The sequence below is a fragment of the Balearica regulorum genome, chromosome 5, assembly GCF_011004875.1.
Source record: "Balearica regulorum gibbericeps isolate bBalReg1 chromosome 5, bBalReg1.pri, whole genome shotgun sequence".
In the NCBI taxonomy this organism is placed as follows: Eukaryota; Metazoa; Chordata; class Aves; order Gruiformes; family Gruidae; genus Balearica; species Balearica regulorum.
This window is the reverse complement of record NC_046188.1, coordinates 25,584,833-25,599,666: the sequence shown is the minus strand read 5'-3', so window position 1 is coordinate 25,599,666 and position 14,834 is coordinate 25,584,833. Positions and strand designations below refer to the sequence as shown.

The following is a 14,834-nucleotide window of genomic DNA, read 5'->3' as shown; positions in this document are numbered from 1 at the left end:
GAAACAAGGCATCTTTGTTTCAGGTACCTGAGAAAGCAATGCACACCCAAAATTTTCAGCAGAAGGTTCTTTCAGGAGGTAAGTTAAGGTGCAGATGCGAAACTGCTGATGTCTGTACTGACTGTATCTTCTGCCCTCTAGCTTATGTGTGCCACAGTTTTCATTGTATTAGACTGTTTGAGTACTGGTCTCACTGTGATTTTGGATCCCAGTATAGTTAAACTGGTACAGTTCTGGCAAGTGTATTACTTTGGTATGCCATAGTTCAGCACAGCTTCTTTGGAGACGTACACTGGACTAACATAAATATGGTTATAGTTATATAACTTTGTTGAGTACAATATTCTTATAAATCATTCCTGTGAAGTGGGATAGTTACATTTACACAAAAATGATGCAGACCAGGCCTCAAATTACAAAGTATTTGCAGTAGACACCATATTTGCATATTTACATATGCGTGGTGTTTAGTGTCAAAGGGCACAGGTTCTGAATGCTGTTTATAATAATAATAACAACAATAACATAAAAGGGTTACAAGTCTGGCTGGGGAGTCACCACAGTGTGTCTGTAATTAGCTGCAGTAAAAATTGTCATTTATGAGGCATCTGAAAACACAAACTAACTCTCAGAGATGAACAGTAATTATGTAGTTATCTTTGTCATGGCACAGCCTTACCGACATTGTGTCAGGGAACTTCCTTACTTTTTGCTTGCTCTGTACCACAAAATAAGGGTAACGGCTGAATGGATTTTGTTTGCAATCTTGCCATTACGTGGACCACTGAGGCTGTCCATCTTCACGGCTCACTTAACCATGTTTGCAAGGGGAACAGGTGACATTTCGCAAGCATAATGTAGCAATGCAGAAACAGTTTCTCTGCACAGGCTCACACATTCTGAAGGAGGTGAAACAAGAGTTTGCGTTTATGGAGAACCTGGCTGAAGAAACCACCTTTTGAAAAAGGGCATCAATGAACAGTTCAGGACAGGAGGCCGCTTCCTGATATTGTGGCTTTCCGTGTCAAGTCTTGTTTGCCTCTTTGCTCTTTGATTAAAGTTTTCCAAAGTGAGTAATAATTTCTCCAAATTACAACCACCACTCAGAACAATAGTAGTTAACATAGAAGGCTTCCAAATAATTCCTCCAAAACTCAGTTCTTTGTGAAATTTCATAAAAGAACAACTGAGCTTTAGGAAAGTGTTTTCTTGGGGAATTTGCTGATACAGCCAAGAAATATGAAATGCCCTATGGTTACAACCAGCAGTCCCACCAACCTCCAAATTAGAGCGTTGCTTTCCACTTGGATGCAAGCTAGTGACCAGTGAGAAAGTAAATAATAACTTTTTTTAAACATAAGCTGTTTTCTTTGGAAACCTAGGAAGGAGACAAGAAAGATTTCCACAGGCTATAGATTTTCTAACATTCCATTTCTACAAATTCAAAAATGTGAATTGTGACATCTGATAATGAGGCAAAAAGAAGCTTCTCTGGAAGAATGAGGTAGATGTAGCACAACTACTCTGGAGAACAGGCTTCCAAAGAGCTGAAAACAGTCTGTCCTGCAAGTTTCCATGGGGTTTCACCAGGCAAATGAAACCCAGGATCTCATAGCAAGGCGCATGATGTATTCAAGAGACAGAGGTTCTGTTCTTGTCTGTGCTACTTAAGGTGTATTTACAGGGCATGGGAGAGCATCATGCAGTGATAACTCAGCTTAGATACAATCTCATGATGCTCTCTGTTTGAATTAATATAGCCTGGTTCTCATCTGGATATAAAGTCCATATGAATGAGGCTATCTTTCCGCCAAAATCCAAACCAGCTTATTCAGAGCATGCTGAAGTAGCCATGCTGTGTATAACTTTGTTTTGCTAATGTACCCTTATTTGCTGTGTGACATAAAAATGGGGCTGCTTCTCCTGGAATTTCTGTTACCTGGCTGCGAAGTGTTCTGATGCTGCTGTCCTGCCTTGCAAAGACGCAGAGGGCTGAATCCACTCCTTGCACAGAGCTTAATGTTGCCCAGAGATGCTAAAGAAAGGTTGTGATTTCATGGTGGCTTTTTTCCCCCCAAGCTTGTGGGCACAGGAGAGCTGCGTGGTATGTAGCATGTCAGGGAAGAAGCTACTGTGATTGCTTTAGATCTTCCCCTCTGCTCAGCAGGGAGTGACAGCCAGGCTGTGTGTGAGGCCATGTGTGAGTGAGTGTGTGTGCGAGGCCATGCCCATGACACATGCCTCGAGGGAGGGGACTGGCAAGGAGCTGGGCCTCACCTCCCAGCAGCAGCAGGGCCCTAGGCAGGACCGATGGAAGGGACTGGTTATTCCAAGCAAAGACAGGTCCAGGTGTGGCAAGAGCACAGACTAAAGTAGCAGCAAGTGACTGAGCAACCAAATGTCTGCATCTGAAACACGGACCCAACAGAAGCCTTCCTCAAGCAGCTGTTTCCAAGGGACTTTGGGTAAATCCACTTGAGGTTAAGAATTTGACAGATTTTTTTTTTTCCTCTCCTCACTGTTAAGCCTTAGTGAATGCAACATCTTTTTACAGGGGGTAGGTGGGGGGTTGGGAGGAGGAAGGGAGGACAGAGGACAACATAGCTTGCTATAGACTGTGCTATGCCTGAGCTCCAGCTGAGGTTCCAGCAGCTTTGAATATCTGTGGCAAACTGCAGGGCACCTTTGTGCCCAGAAGTGGCCCAAACCTCTTCCAGGAGCACAGGGCAGGGGGGCAGGCAAGCACTGCGTGCTCCCCCCCAGGGCCTCAGAGGCATTGCAAGGGGGGATGCTGTCTGTGGCACATGCCAAGACTGTTGGTAGAGAAACTGTTGGGTTTTTGGCTCCTTCTCAGCCTGGCAGGCTGTTGGCTGAGAGCACGTAGCTCTGGCTGGCTGAGGGGGCAGTTGGGGTGTGCTTGCCTGAGCACTGGGCTCATTATCCTGGCACTCCCTGGCACTGCCACCTCACTGCTGGGACCGTATGTGTAGCCTTTCCTTCATGTCCTCTAAAGCATCCTCAGACCAAATACAAGCAGTACAGCTCTGCAGCAGCACAGACAGCCCCTGCAGTTTGTCCCCTCTCTGTGTGTGCTATAGCCTTCCTTTGTTGTCTGGAACGAGCTCAGCGCCAGGGAGCTGTGTTTCTGACCCAGGAAGCGAATGCTAAATCCTTTTGCAAACCCCTTCTTTCTTGCAAATATGGGTAACTACATTTAAAGAAAAGGCTTTTGACCTGTTTCCCTTCCCTCTCTCCACTCTCTTGGTGAGGAAATACTCTGAGTTTTGAGGTGCTCCAGACTGCAGGGTGGGAAGGGTCTGAGTCAGGAGAGGTTTCAGAGGTGACTGGCAGCACTGACATGAAGAAGGACTTGAGGTGATGGGGTGAGGAGGCCAAGGAGACTACAGCAGAATTGCAGTGAAAAGGGAGAAGCCACCTCACTTACGCTACAATGAAGCTGAGCCAAAGTTCAGCCGAACTTGCTATGGTTAGCCTGAAGAGAGAGAGAGAATGGAGGGGGGATTTTACCTTTGTCTGTGCCTGTTGAGCGCATTACAAGGGCTTACAGCTCTCTGCCAAGGGCCTAGCAGCCACAGAGTGGGCTCAGAAGTGATTTTAGATGGCACAGAGCTGAGACACATTAGCTATAAACGTGGATCCCAGTTCCCCTTAGGGTGCAAGTGAACCTTGCCGTAGCTTTATGTGCTGGAGAGGCTTTTGTGAGGGTAATGTTTAGCCTGCCATTTTGTGTTTGATTTACCCACAGTGAGGGAGCGACATTATGGTGGCAGAACTTCACTGCCAGTGAGGGAATTGAGGCAGGCATCTGCATACACATCACCGTGTCTGTGAAAGTCACGTGTGCCCTCAAGTGCCTCCCAAATCAGGTGGTTTAATTCCCTCGTCAGTCAGGAGTTGTAGGTAGGGTTTTGGTGTGATCTGTGTGGGAGAATAGTCTCTCTCACAGTAACAAGACAGTTTCCAGTACTGTTCAGGGTTATTTTTGGTGGCCTGTCTCCTCCTACCCGTCCCTGTGGCATACCCTGCCTGGCACAGGAGCCCTGGTGGCGTCAGCTGGAGATCACCTGGCTGGGAGTGCTTGCTTGCCTGAGTCTCGCGTGCAGGGGGAGAGCTACTGAACGAAGCAGATTTTTCTATCTGTTGTGAAATACTGTGGTGGGCTGACCTTGGCCAGCTGCGAGCTGCAGTTCCTTCAGGAAATATCCACCTGATCCACTGCGGTGTCTGCAGGGGCTCTGGCACCTGGAGTGCCTCCTCCCCTCCTTCTGCTCTGACCTGGGTGTCTGTGGGGTTGTTTCTCACTCCTTACTGCCTGTGCTCCATTTTCTGTCCTTTCTTAAACACGTTTTCCACCAGGTGCCACCACCTTGACTGTGGGGCTCAGCCATGCCCTGCTGTGGGGGGGTTGGAACCGGCTGTCTCTGGCACAGGGCAGCCCCGGCCTCTCCTCACAGGGGCCACCCTGTAGCTAGCTCCTCACCACAGACACCTGATGTGGATATGCTGAGTTACCCTTGGCTAACGGTATTTTGACAGGGGTGAGAACTGCACCTTCTTCAGACCAGTAAGAGTCCCAACCTCAGGGCAGGGGTAAGGGCTCTTCAGGCACGATTAACTTGACTGGGAGATAAGGCAGGAGAGGAGGTCAGTGGTGTTGCTTTGGAGGGGGCTCACGAGGTACCCACTGGAGAATTTCTTTTATTTCCTCACTTTAGAGGCTGAGGAACTTGCGTGGCACATCACTTTCCTCTGAGAGCTCCTCTGGGTTGTGTGGACCTGCAGACGTGGCCTCAGTGGGGATGGAGGCAGGTGAGCAGCCTTGATACCCCTCAGCTTGTGCACAAAGGGCTTCTCCTGGAAAGGCTTTATTCCTCATCTGGGTGTCTGCAGCCAGGAACATGCCCCTCCTTTGAGGAATTTCATCAGTTATTGGCCTTCATGTTTATTTTTAAAAAAAATATCTTTTAATTGAGCAAGACACACAATCAAAGAGTATGGAGCCTCTCCTTGGAGAGGAGAAGAGGGAGCAGTAATAAGCCCCTGACACACGCGTTTGGAAAAGGGTGATGATTTTTCTGGGGAGCTGAGCTAACAGTCTGACTGTAAGGAGTTTAGATCTGGAGCCAGACATCATGGTTAGGCCTGTCTGTGGTTATAATATAGTTGTTTGGGTTTTGTAGAAGTTGTCTGAAGGGATCTGAATTAAAAACAAAACAAAAACCCAAGGGGAACCTGTTTCTGGCAATCCTCATCCCCATGTGATCTGGCACCAGAACTGGTTTAAATCTCACTTTGTCCTCCTTCTCCTACTATCAAAATTGCTGCGAGCTTTATTATCACAGTTACCATGCTTCCTCTCCCTCCCCACCATGGCCAAGGTCAGTGAGAACATGAAACAGTATCTCTTGCCTGAAGCTGACCTTAGTAGGCTGCAGGGCTGCTTTGAGATTTGTCTGAGTGCACAGCTAATGCCCTGCCAGCACAGGTGTGGGCTTGCTGGTGCTAAACAAGGTCCTAAACAAGTGGTACAACAACAGTGATGAGTCTCTGCAAAGCAGCCACAATAAGTTGAAAACGCAAAAGGTGCCTGCCCCAAATGATGGAATTGACAGCCCAACATTGGTGAAATGTGTTGCAGCGTGCAATTGGAAGATGATGATGGTGGTTTCCACCGAGAATATCATGGTTACACAATTTAGGCAGGAGTACATCTAAGAAGTCTTATTCTGTTTCGTTGCTTTTTGCTGGGTGTAACCACAGAAGCCCTTTCAGGCAAAGTCTTTGCAGTAGAAGTGGAAATTTAGGAGGGATCTAAATGAGGTAAGGGTAGAAGGGACTGCGTTATCATACTGCACGTGATAGACTGGCAAAGGTTATGTGTTTAAATGTAATGCAGCATATGATTTTCCTAGTGCTTGCAAGCTTTAGTTAAATCCTTACAGATTTTATTTCTGTGTGTACATGTAGAACTGAATGCTCACTCTGGATAGTCTCTGAACGCACTCTGGTATGTGTTTTGTGGCTCAGGACAAGCTATTTTTCATTAGTGCATTGTTATTACTGGTAGACTCAGAAAAACAAGGGAGACTAGCATTCTTCTGTGCTTGCTCTTGTTCTTGTTAAAGCTAACGGCATAACCTTTGCTGAGCAGCCACAGATGGTGCCTCTCCACAGCCTAACTCTGCAAATAGCTATGCCAGGTGAAGACTTTTCTCTGCCTGCAGCTCTGAAAATGGAAAAATAAATTTGGGTGCTGCCTAATCCTTAGTTCTTACTAGTTCCTTAGTCCTAATGTGATGTGCTTTGCTTGAAGCTGTTCAGAAAGTTTTTGCAGGTTCCCTTCTGCCTAAGAGCTTTTGGAGTCCTAATCTCCAGCTGGGAGGCAGCTGGAAGGTGGTAAAATCTTTAGTTGGAATGGCTAAATCTGGTAGGGGACCTCTGTTAAAATCTCAGTCATTTTCATATTCCTGAAAAATAATAAAATATATATGAGCTAAAGAAGGAGCAAAGTTTACGAGTGTATTAACTGAGCAGTGTGACTTTCCCTGGTGATGACAGAGACTTGACACAGCAGCATGGCATGCACCATCCTAGTACGTACATGAAAGAACTGGATGTAGACATATGGACTATGGGTTCAGTGTGTGCCAAAAACTATCCTGCTATGGATATTGGTTTCACAGAAAAAGAACATTGAAGTAATATGAAGTTTGCAGCATTAAAATCAAATAAGGAAATAATATCAGCATTTCCCTCTTGAGCATTTGCTGTTTTTCAGAGTACATGCTTTGTATCAAAATACATAGTATATTTAACTACCTGTTAAATCAGATCCGAGTCATACTATGTGTGCCAAGCATCCAGAAGAGCATTGCTACTCAAACTTTTCCTTTTGTTCATCTTTTATTCCTTATCTTGTTATTTTCACAGTCTCGGAAAAGGGTTTGTTTGATGTTAATTTCCTTTATATGAAAAGAGTTATCATTTTATGGTATCTTTTTTGGTGTTTAAGTAGTCCCTGTTTGAAATCTGTGCAATTCACACCTCACTAAATGCAGTAGGGCGCTAACGCAGCTGTCATGGAATTCTGAGTTTGTGAGACTTTCAAAGTAGCATGACTCTGCTGAAGAAACTTTTTGTTGTGTGTTGCACTTAATTCTTCCTGGTTTGTGGCTAGCCTTGGAAACTGCAGACCTGACTTTCAGTTTATCTTTTGAAACCTATATTCAACCTGCATTTCATGATATAAAAGCAGCAGTGGTTCTGAGCTCTAAACTTATGGCACATAAATCAGATGTGCACAGAAGCATCTTGAGGCTCATGGGAGAGAAGGGACAAAGATTATCTGTGTGGTTTAATATGTGCATGGGGGGAATTGGAAGATTCCATTGACTGGACCAGTATTTTCAAGCTTCAACTGGTTTTGCTGTGTCCTTATCTAATAAAAAGGGTAGCTGTGAAATTTTGTTTGGTTTTTTGTCATTAGAAGGAAAGTATATTTTGGATTCTTCTATAATAGCTTGTATGCAGCTGAGCAAATTCTACCCAGATTTATATGTGCAAAGCTCAAACTCTGTATGTTTGAAGAAAACTAAGCACTGAAATTTTACCTTCTGCATAGACTTGAGAATCTGAGACTGAAATACAGGCTTATGATGAAAGTGGCCCTAGCAAGAAGCATTTAAAAAAACACGTTCCCAAACAACAAGTAGAAAAGACAGTAAAGCTGCACGGGCACTTTACAATGTCTTCTACTTGGGTGCCTCAAGGAAAAAGTTGAGCCTTTATATAGTCTACAAGTCACTGACATTGCTCTTTTTTGTTTGGTTGGTTTTTGTTTTTGTTTTGTTTGGGTTTTTTTTTTTTTTTTAATGTATCTGAGGGTGCTTTTGAAATCTTCTGGCTTGCTTTTTGCAGTGTTTTGAAGTGGGCATTCAGTCTCACAGCCTCTACTGTTGGATGCTTTCCTTGCCTCACCCTGAGTCTGGAGGCTGGAATTAAGAGGTGTTTTTGCACAGGGGTGCTGGCAGCAGGGGTAGGGGACTTGTGTTTGAAGTTTTACCTAAAGCAGATCTTCTCTGGATTGCTGGGTACCTGAGTGGGGAGCAACTAAGGTCATAAATCCTGCTCTGTCTAAAGACAGAGAGGAAGGATGGAGGAATGCTGACTCCATTCAAGGTTCATCCTAGCTAAATGTGACATGCTGGCAAGTCCTCATCCCTTCATCCTTCAGGCAGAAAGTGGAAGGATGGGGGACTCACATATGCTCAGGTCTTGCTCCACTGTGGATATGGGATGCCAATGTTAAGCACTGGACCTGAGAACTGAATAGAGCTTCCCAGCTACCTGATTGAGATGTACTGAAAGCATCCTTGTGATTTAGACAACATCATGGGATTTCCCTGGGCTTCATGACAATGCAGTGGGGCAGGGATGATGCTGTTCTGCTTGGTGGAGTAGTATTTGAAGAACTTTAGATGTCAGCAATATAGAACAGCAAAGAACAGTCTGACAGTGGTAACATATTCAGGATGTATGTGACTATGCCTTTGTTAAAGCTGAATTTTTCAAAAGTGACTGTTGGATTTAGGTGCCCCTATTTTAGGACCTTGATCTGTTGTGCCTCAGCCTGATTATTCTGTGTACTGAGCTTCTAAAATTCCTTCCAATGGCAATGGGAAATGTAAAATGCTTTACAGTTCTCAATATTAAAGCCCAAAACTTCTTGTACTAGCCAGCCCAAATGAGAGGGCAGAAATTAAAAATTTTCTGTTTGGTCAGGTAACTTTTTATCTGAGATCTGATTCAACTAGGTGAAGGACCAGAATCTGGCAGGGAATTGAGGGTGTGTTTCCACACTGGAGCTCAGCCTATTGGATACTTTTCTCCCCCACCCCCCCCCCCCTTCATTTGTAGGTCTTCATCTGTAGATATCAAAGTGCTTTAAAGTGCAGTGTTAAGTATTGTTATCTCTGCTTTTTTAAAGCTGAGGGATATGTAGCAGCGGTAAAGTGACAAGCCAGACTTCACACAGGGCAGTAGCTCAACTGCAGAAAATGTCTAAATGTCATGAGTCTTTGCTTAAATGCTTCTTCAGGCCCCTGTCCTGAGAGAAGGGCATTTTTTAAAAAAAACTCATTGACTAAATACTACTAGCTTAGATACACAACATATTGACAAGAGGTGAATTATGCATGCAGCAGGATTTGGCCAAAAAAGAGGAAATGACTTTATCTTCCCACGTAATCAATAGCTGCAGCTGAACTGAGACTTCAGCTATGATGTGGTGGGTCCTTGCCTTGCTTTAGGATAGCTGCTCCTGTTGAACTTTCCTTACTCCAGCAAGAGCAGCAGCTGCACTGCAGTATAGACGTGCCTAAACTAGCTTAAATAGTTCAGGTACTGTTAGCCACTGAGCCAAAGAACCATGGGGTTCAGCATGGGCTTGGCGCCTGAGGATTTTATCCTGCTCTTTGTGAGTTCAGCAGTTCTTTACCATCTCAGCTCAAGCAAGCCTAGCAATATGATGAAAATAAGGCTGGTGGATCTGGTACTCTGTCTGCACTAGTACTTTTGCCTGCAGAGCTGAGCATGGTACTAGGGATGATTGTAGGAGATACTGCCAAAGGTAGCAGTGTAGTGAAAGCTGTTTTGCCTGCCTCTGCCTACTGCTCTCCCTCTTCTTCTCCACCCTTCCCCTGGTATTCATCGGGAGCTGCCTTTCCTCTGAGTTTGTTTGCTATGAAACTGCATAGCCATTAAGGTTCTAGTGGAGATCATGAGTATCTAGGAGTTGGTGAAGGCTTGGAGAACCAGCTGCCTCCTGGAAAAGCTTTTGGCCTTGCCTGACTGTAGAACCTGTAGAGGTTAGATATGGAAATACAGGACCATTACCCCTACATCTATTAATGGGGGCCAGGGCAGAAGCATTCCTGATGCGTTCTCTCAAATCACTGCCCAGGTGGTGGGCTCACAGCTCAGCCTCTGCAAAACAGCTGTGCTGATATCTGTAACTCAGCTTTCTCCTGGTGGTCAAGGACATGATGGTTCAGGTCCTTGAGAGCTAAGTAACTTCTGCTGAGTTGATAGGGGAGGTACCAGCAATGTCCTCAGTTTTGTTTTCAGGAACAGCCTCATCAAATAGTGTTTGTGGGCAGAGACCCTAAGTAGACTGCCGAGCTATTAAATTGCTAACCTACCCAGTAGCCCTAGTTTATTCTGCAGCAGAAATACAAGCACAGGAACTCAGCTCTGAATTCCTTTCTCATTCTATCAGAATCCCCAACTTGTTTTTAAAATGGCATTTATTTTTGTTAAATTGCAAAAGAGTTGGATGCAGTCTGCCAGTTGTGTTTTCCCTCTCCTTTGTGCATTCAATTTTGTTCACTCGCTTTACATGCCTCAAGTTGCTGTAATGCTGCTGGGAAAGTAATTGCCTTGCACTTTCTCTTTCTGATGCCCACGGGTGACGGTGGGGGACTCCTCCCTGGGCACAGGGCAGAGTTAAAAGCCCAGCTTTTGCTGCTTTGCTTAAGACCTGGTTATTTCTTTTCTTCCTTTTTTATTTTCTTTCTTTCTTTTTTTTTTTTTTTTTTTTTTTTGTCAGCTGCCTGTTATATCAATCACAGAGCTGGGATCTATTTATAGGTTGGGACTCAGAGTACTGTGTCCTAGTCACAAAGAGAGGCAGAGACGCAGAGGGGACTGTCGGCTGGTGCAGGCGGAACCAAAAGATATTTAATCAGCAATTAGAAACACCTGAGGGCAAGGGAAATTCTACTCCAGCCTGGAGCTTCATCTCTCAGCCCACAGCATGTAAGTAGCGAACTTCTACCTTTTATTGCATTTATGGGGTTGGTTTTTGTTTTGGGGTTTTTTTGATCCAAATGTTACTCTGCACCAATCCTTTTATCTGGGCTAAAAATTATGGCAGCATCTCAATATGGTTAAAGGTAATAATTTTTTTTCTATTTTCACACTGTCAAAGGAAGGTCAGTGTGACCCACAAGGAGAGGAGTTGGTTCAGAACTTTGTAGAAATCAGGCAGTTTCACTATTTGAGAATGGCTTTTTCCTCTGGAAATAAGCAAATGAAAGTTTGAGTGGAACAGTTTTGTTTTGAGAATAGAAAGGGTCAGGTTTGCTGGCATTCCAAAAAGGTCAATGTATAATGTAACTCTGCTTAAGGGCTTACCAAGGACAGGTGCTATTTATCCCATGCTGGTAAAGGCAAACCTGGAAACTTCAGCAGTCCTGTCTTAAAAGAACCAAGCGACACTCTTTATTAAAAAAACAATTATCTACCCCCCCCAGCTTCATGTCAAACCTCATCTTAGCAAGGAGATGAAATGAAATTTTGCTGTTACTGAATGCATTTATCATTGAGCAGATGATGTTTCTTTAATTTTATAAGTCCCAAAGCAACTGAAGTCTCTTCAATGACAAAAGAGGGGTGCGAGTTTTTGCAAAGTCGGTGCAGTGGCAATCAAAGAAGGAACTTACTCTCTCATTGCCAATGAGCTGTTTGCTTTAAAGCAGCTAAAATGCAAAATGTTTAAACAATTATATATTTTTGGGGTACTTCTGTTAAGAGGAATATGAAGAGAGGGAAGAGAATAATTAGTCAGAAATTGTTTTTTATTGATAGCTTTTAGCATAATGTTGTTAAAACACAAAGAGGTTTTTCTTGTTTCATATGCTTGCCTCAGGTTTGGGTTACATCTTTTACAAAATTTAGTTTTTATATTTATTTTTAAGTATAGAAAAATTTCCTTGATTTCTTGTATTTATAATATGTACTCCCCCAAAATGTCAGTATTGCAATCTTTAATTTTGGTATGCTAAGTTTTTAGTACAAATTTCTCATGAAATGTATGTTCTAAAAACTTTTTTCCTCTACAATTTACCATGTTTGAAAGTAACAACAAATAAAATGAAGCTAAACTTAAAATAATTTGGAGAAACAAATGTCTAATAAAAATAGAATAATAAACCCAAGGCTGTCTCACAGTTATAATATCAAGTCCTAAGAAATACATGATAGCTGAATTGCTTGGACTGACTGTAGAAAGGTGACAAATAAGCTTGTTCTTTAGCTCTTTATTTGCATTTCTTTGTACATTTTGTAATACTCAAAGTTATTAACTTCTAGGAACACAAAATACTGACTACACATGAATTCTTTCTAAGTTTTTAACCATTGATATAAATACTTCATCTTTCAGCTAGAATTCTAGCTATAAGGAAGACTTTTAGGACAATATGGATAAACACAGTGAATTTACATACACAAATAATGCCCAAAATGATCATTACAATATACTGCTTGCTCTGAAGCTCCCCTCCCCCCAAATAAAACAAAACTGTCAGCCTGACCATTCTTATCATAGGAAGCTTCATTTTGATTATTAAGGCTTTTTGCTTTACTTAATTTAAGTATATTCATTTTAAAATCCCTTTTCTGTTTGTTTTGGCATGATATTAAATTTATTGCCTCTCTGTGACAATGCAACGTTACTGTATAATAAAGGGAAAGCAGATTTTTCTGAAAGGCATTAAAGAAATAAAATTGCTGACTCTGTAACTAACAAGGAATCTATCATATAGCTGGTCTGAGGTCCCCCTAAAAATCGAAAACCAAGAGACATCTTATCACTTGAAAAATAAAAATTGAATCTTTTTCTTCCCTACGCAAACAGAAATATCAGCATGACTACGTTGGGAATTACTGCAAAAACTCATTTACTATACATTTTTGCAGAAATCCAAGAATTCCCAGAGAAGTCCTCCAAATATAAAAAGATTTAAGAATTTGTTTGGACTATTTAATAGTTGTGTCTGCGTAATTGCTGAACTTTATCCTTCTTTTTCAACCACATGTGAGTCTTTTCCTCTGTTAAACCTGCTATATCTTTTTGTTACTGCATTTGGAAAAAATAACCAAGCATCTACTGTCCTGTAGCATGCCAATCAGTGGTTTATGGGATCACTTTTATTTGGAAGGAGGGAGTTACCTGTGGTTAGAGGGAAGACTTTGATGCATTATGTGGAAAGAAGTCTTTGTTATTTAGTTTCTGCTTCACTAATATTTTGTGGACTAAGCACCTATCACCCTCCAAACTGACTTATTCTGCATAGTGTAGTTTGTCACAGGGCTGTTGCAGGATTTTTTTTAATTATTCCTTAAAAAACAAACAACAAACATCTTTTTTTTTCATGCTAGTTTATTTGTTTCTTTGACTGCAAAGTAATGATTGACATGCAGATTGTCATCTTCATGCCCCTCCTTTCATTTCTGAGTATGATATCTCTCGGGAATTATAAATAAAACCTGTGCCAAATCTGCTGCACAGGTGTCTGGAGTACAGCATGCTCAGGTGTTTCGCTGTAAATCCCTGAGAATATGGAGTAAACACCAGCAGGAAAAAAATACTCTTCTTGAAACAATTCTGTGTTTTTAGGGGCCTTCTGAATAAAACCCCCAAAGCCAGCAGCCAATTATTAAAGATTGTGTAGCTGTCTCTCTGTCTTGCTCTCTCTTACCTCTTTTATCACTTCACCTGTACATCTGTCCATCTATTTCTCATCTCTCTATTTTTACATTTCATTATGCTATGCTTGCTCTCCCTCTCTCTTCTTTTCCTTTCCTGAAGACACATTTCTATCTGGCACAGAAAATAAACTCAGATTGCGGGTAGTTATGTTAATCTAATTCAATCCTCTGTGGGTTAGGAGTGAAATTCTAATAGTGGAGCTGTTGAGGGCTTTTTTGTTAATGGCTTGGGGATTACATTGAGTTAAAGGCTCATTTCCTAATCAAACAGAGAGGGAGAGAGTGACTCCGAATATTTATGAGTCTCCCAGCGCGAGTTAAACATTGAACTCCAAAAGCAGGATTTCAGTGCTGCAGAAAGAGTTAAAACCCCTCAGGGCTGCTGTGGAGAGGGAAAAAAAAAAAAAAGGAAACCAGTTAAGCCATCAGCATTTTCAACTGCTGTATAACTTCAGTTTGGTGAGAGAAAATAATCATCTCGCAGAGCTAAAATGGAAACTGTAGCGAGATATTTAAAACAAAGTCAAGTGATGCTTCAAAAAGGCTCTTCTTTAGTGAAGCAGCATACATGCAGTGCATGCAGCAGCCTAATAGAAACTCCAAATAAATACTCTTCTAAATGAGGAGGACTGGAGGGTGGTCTGCCTTTTTATTATTAGTGCCTGGAAGACCTGATTTAATTTTTTAATGCATTTTATTTTAGGTTCTACTTAACTCTTGGGTAACCTTTTTTAAAAAAAGGAAAAAAGAAAAAAAAAGAGAAAGACGTGTGGATGGGTCAATATCTAAATTGTTCTACTTCTGTTCTGTAGACTGGTATTTTTGAAGCATTTTTTCTGTCCTTCAGTTTACCGGGAGTCTCGTGTCAAATAGTCTAGTTGGAGAACTGGATTTGCTGTCACAGGAATGATTGACCAAATTAATGCCTGATTGCTTTTGTGATGAGTTTATCATACATGGTTGGGTAGACCCTGCTGTTGCTGAAAAAGAGCAGGTCTGCCTACCTGCAGCAAGCAGAGGACCTCTGTGTTGCTAAGGCCCAGTGTGTTGTGAACTAGCCAGCAGTAGGCTTTTTTTGCCTCAAGCTTGGACTTAGAAAAATGGCCTGCAGTAGGTGAACTGCACAAAATCAAGATTGTTCCATGATCCTCCCCCTCTTCTGTAAAGAGGTCCTGAAGAGGAATGGGGATAGAAACCTGCTGTCTTCTGACACATGGCCAAGTCATATCTCTGTGTTCCTCAGTTTCCCTGCCTGTAAAATG

At 42.5% G+C, this 14,834-nt stretch overlaps 1 protein-coding gene across 3 annotated transcripts in view; it reads left to right on the top strand.

Moving 5' to 3' along the window:
• The window catches only part of ESRRB (estrogen related receptor beta), a 161,132-nt gene that overhangs the window by 15,694 nt on the left and 130,604 nt on the right, over positions 1 to 14,834 (top strand). For 2 of the 3 annotated variants that reach the window (XM_075753834.1, XM_075753835.1), the window contains exon 2: positions 10,669 to 10,836. In XM_075753834.1, the coding sequence (XP_075609949.1) occupies positions 10,835 to 10,836 (2 nt within the window). In that variant the 5' untranslated portion in view covers positions 10,669 to 10,834. Of the gene's footprint in view, positions 1 to 10,510; positions 10,837 to 14,834 lie in introns of those variants that run through there. The other variant, XM_075753836.1, reaches the window with a different exon arrangement.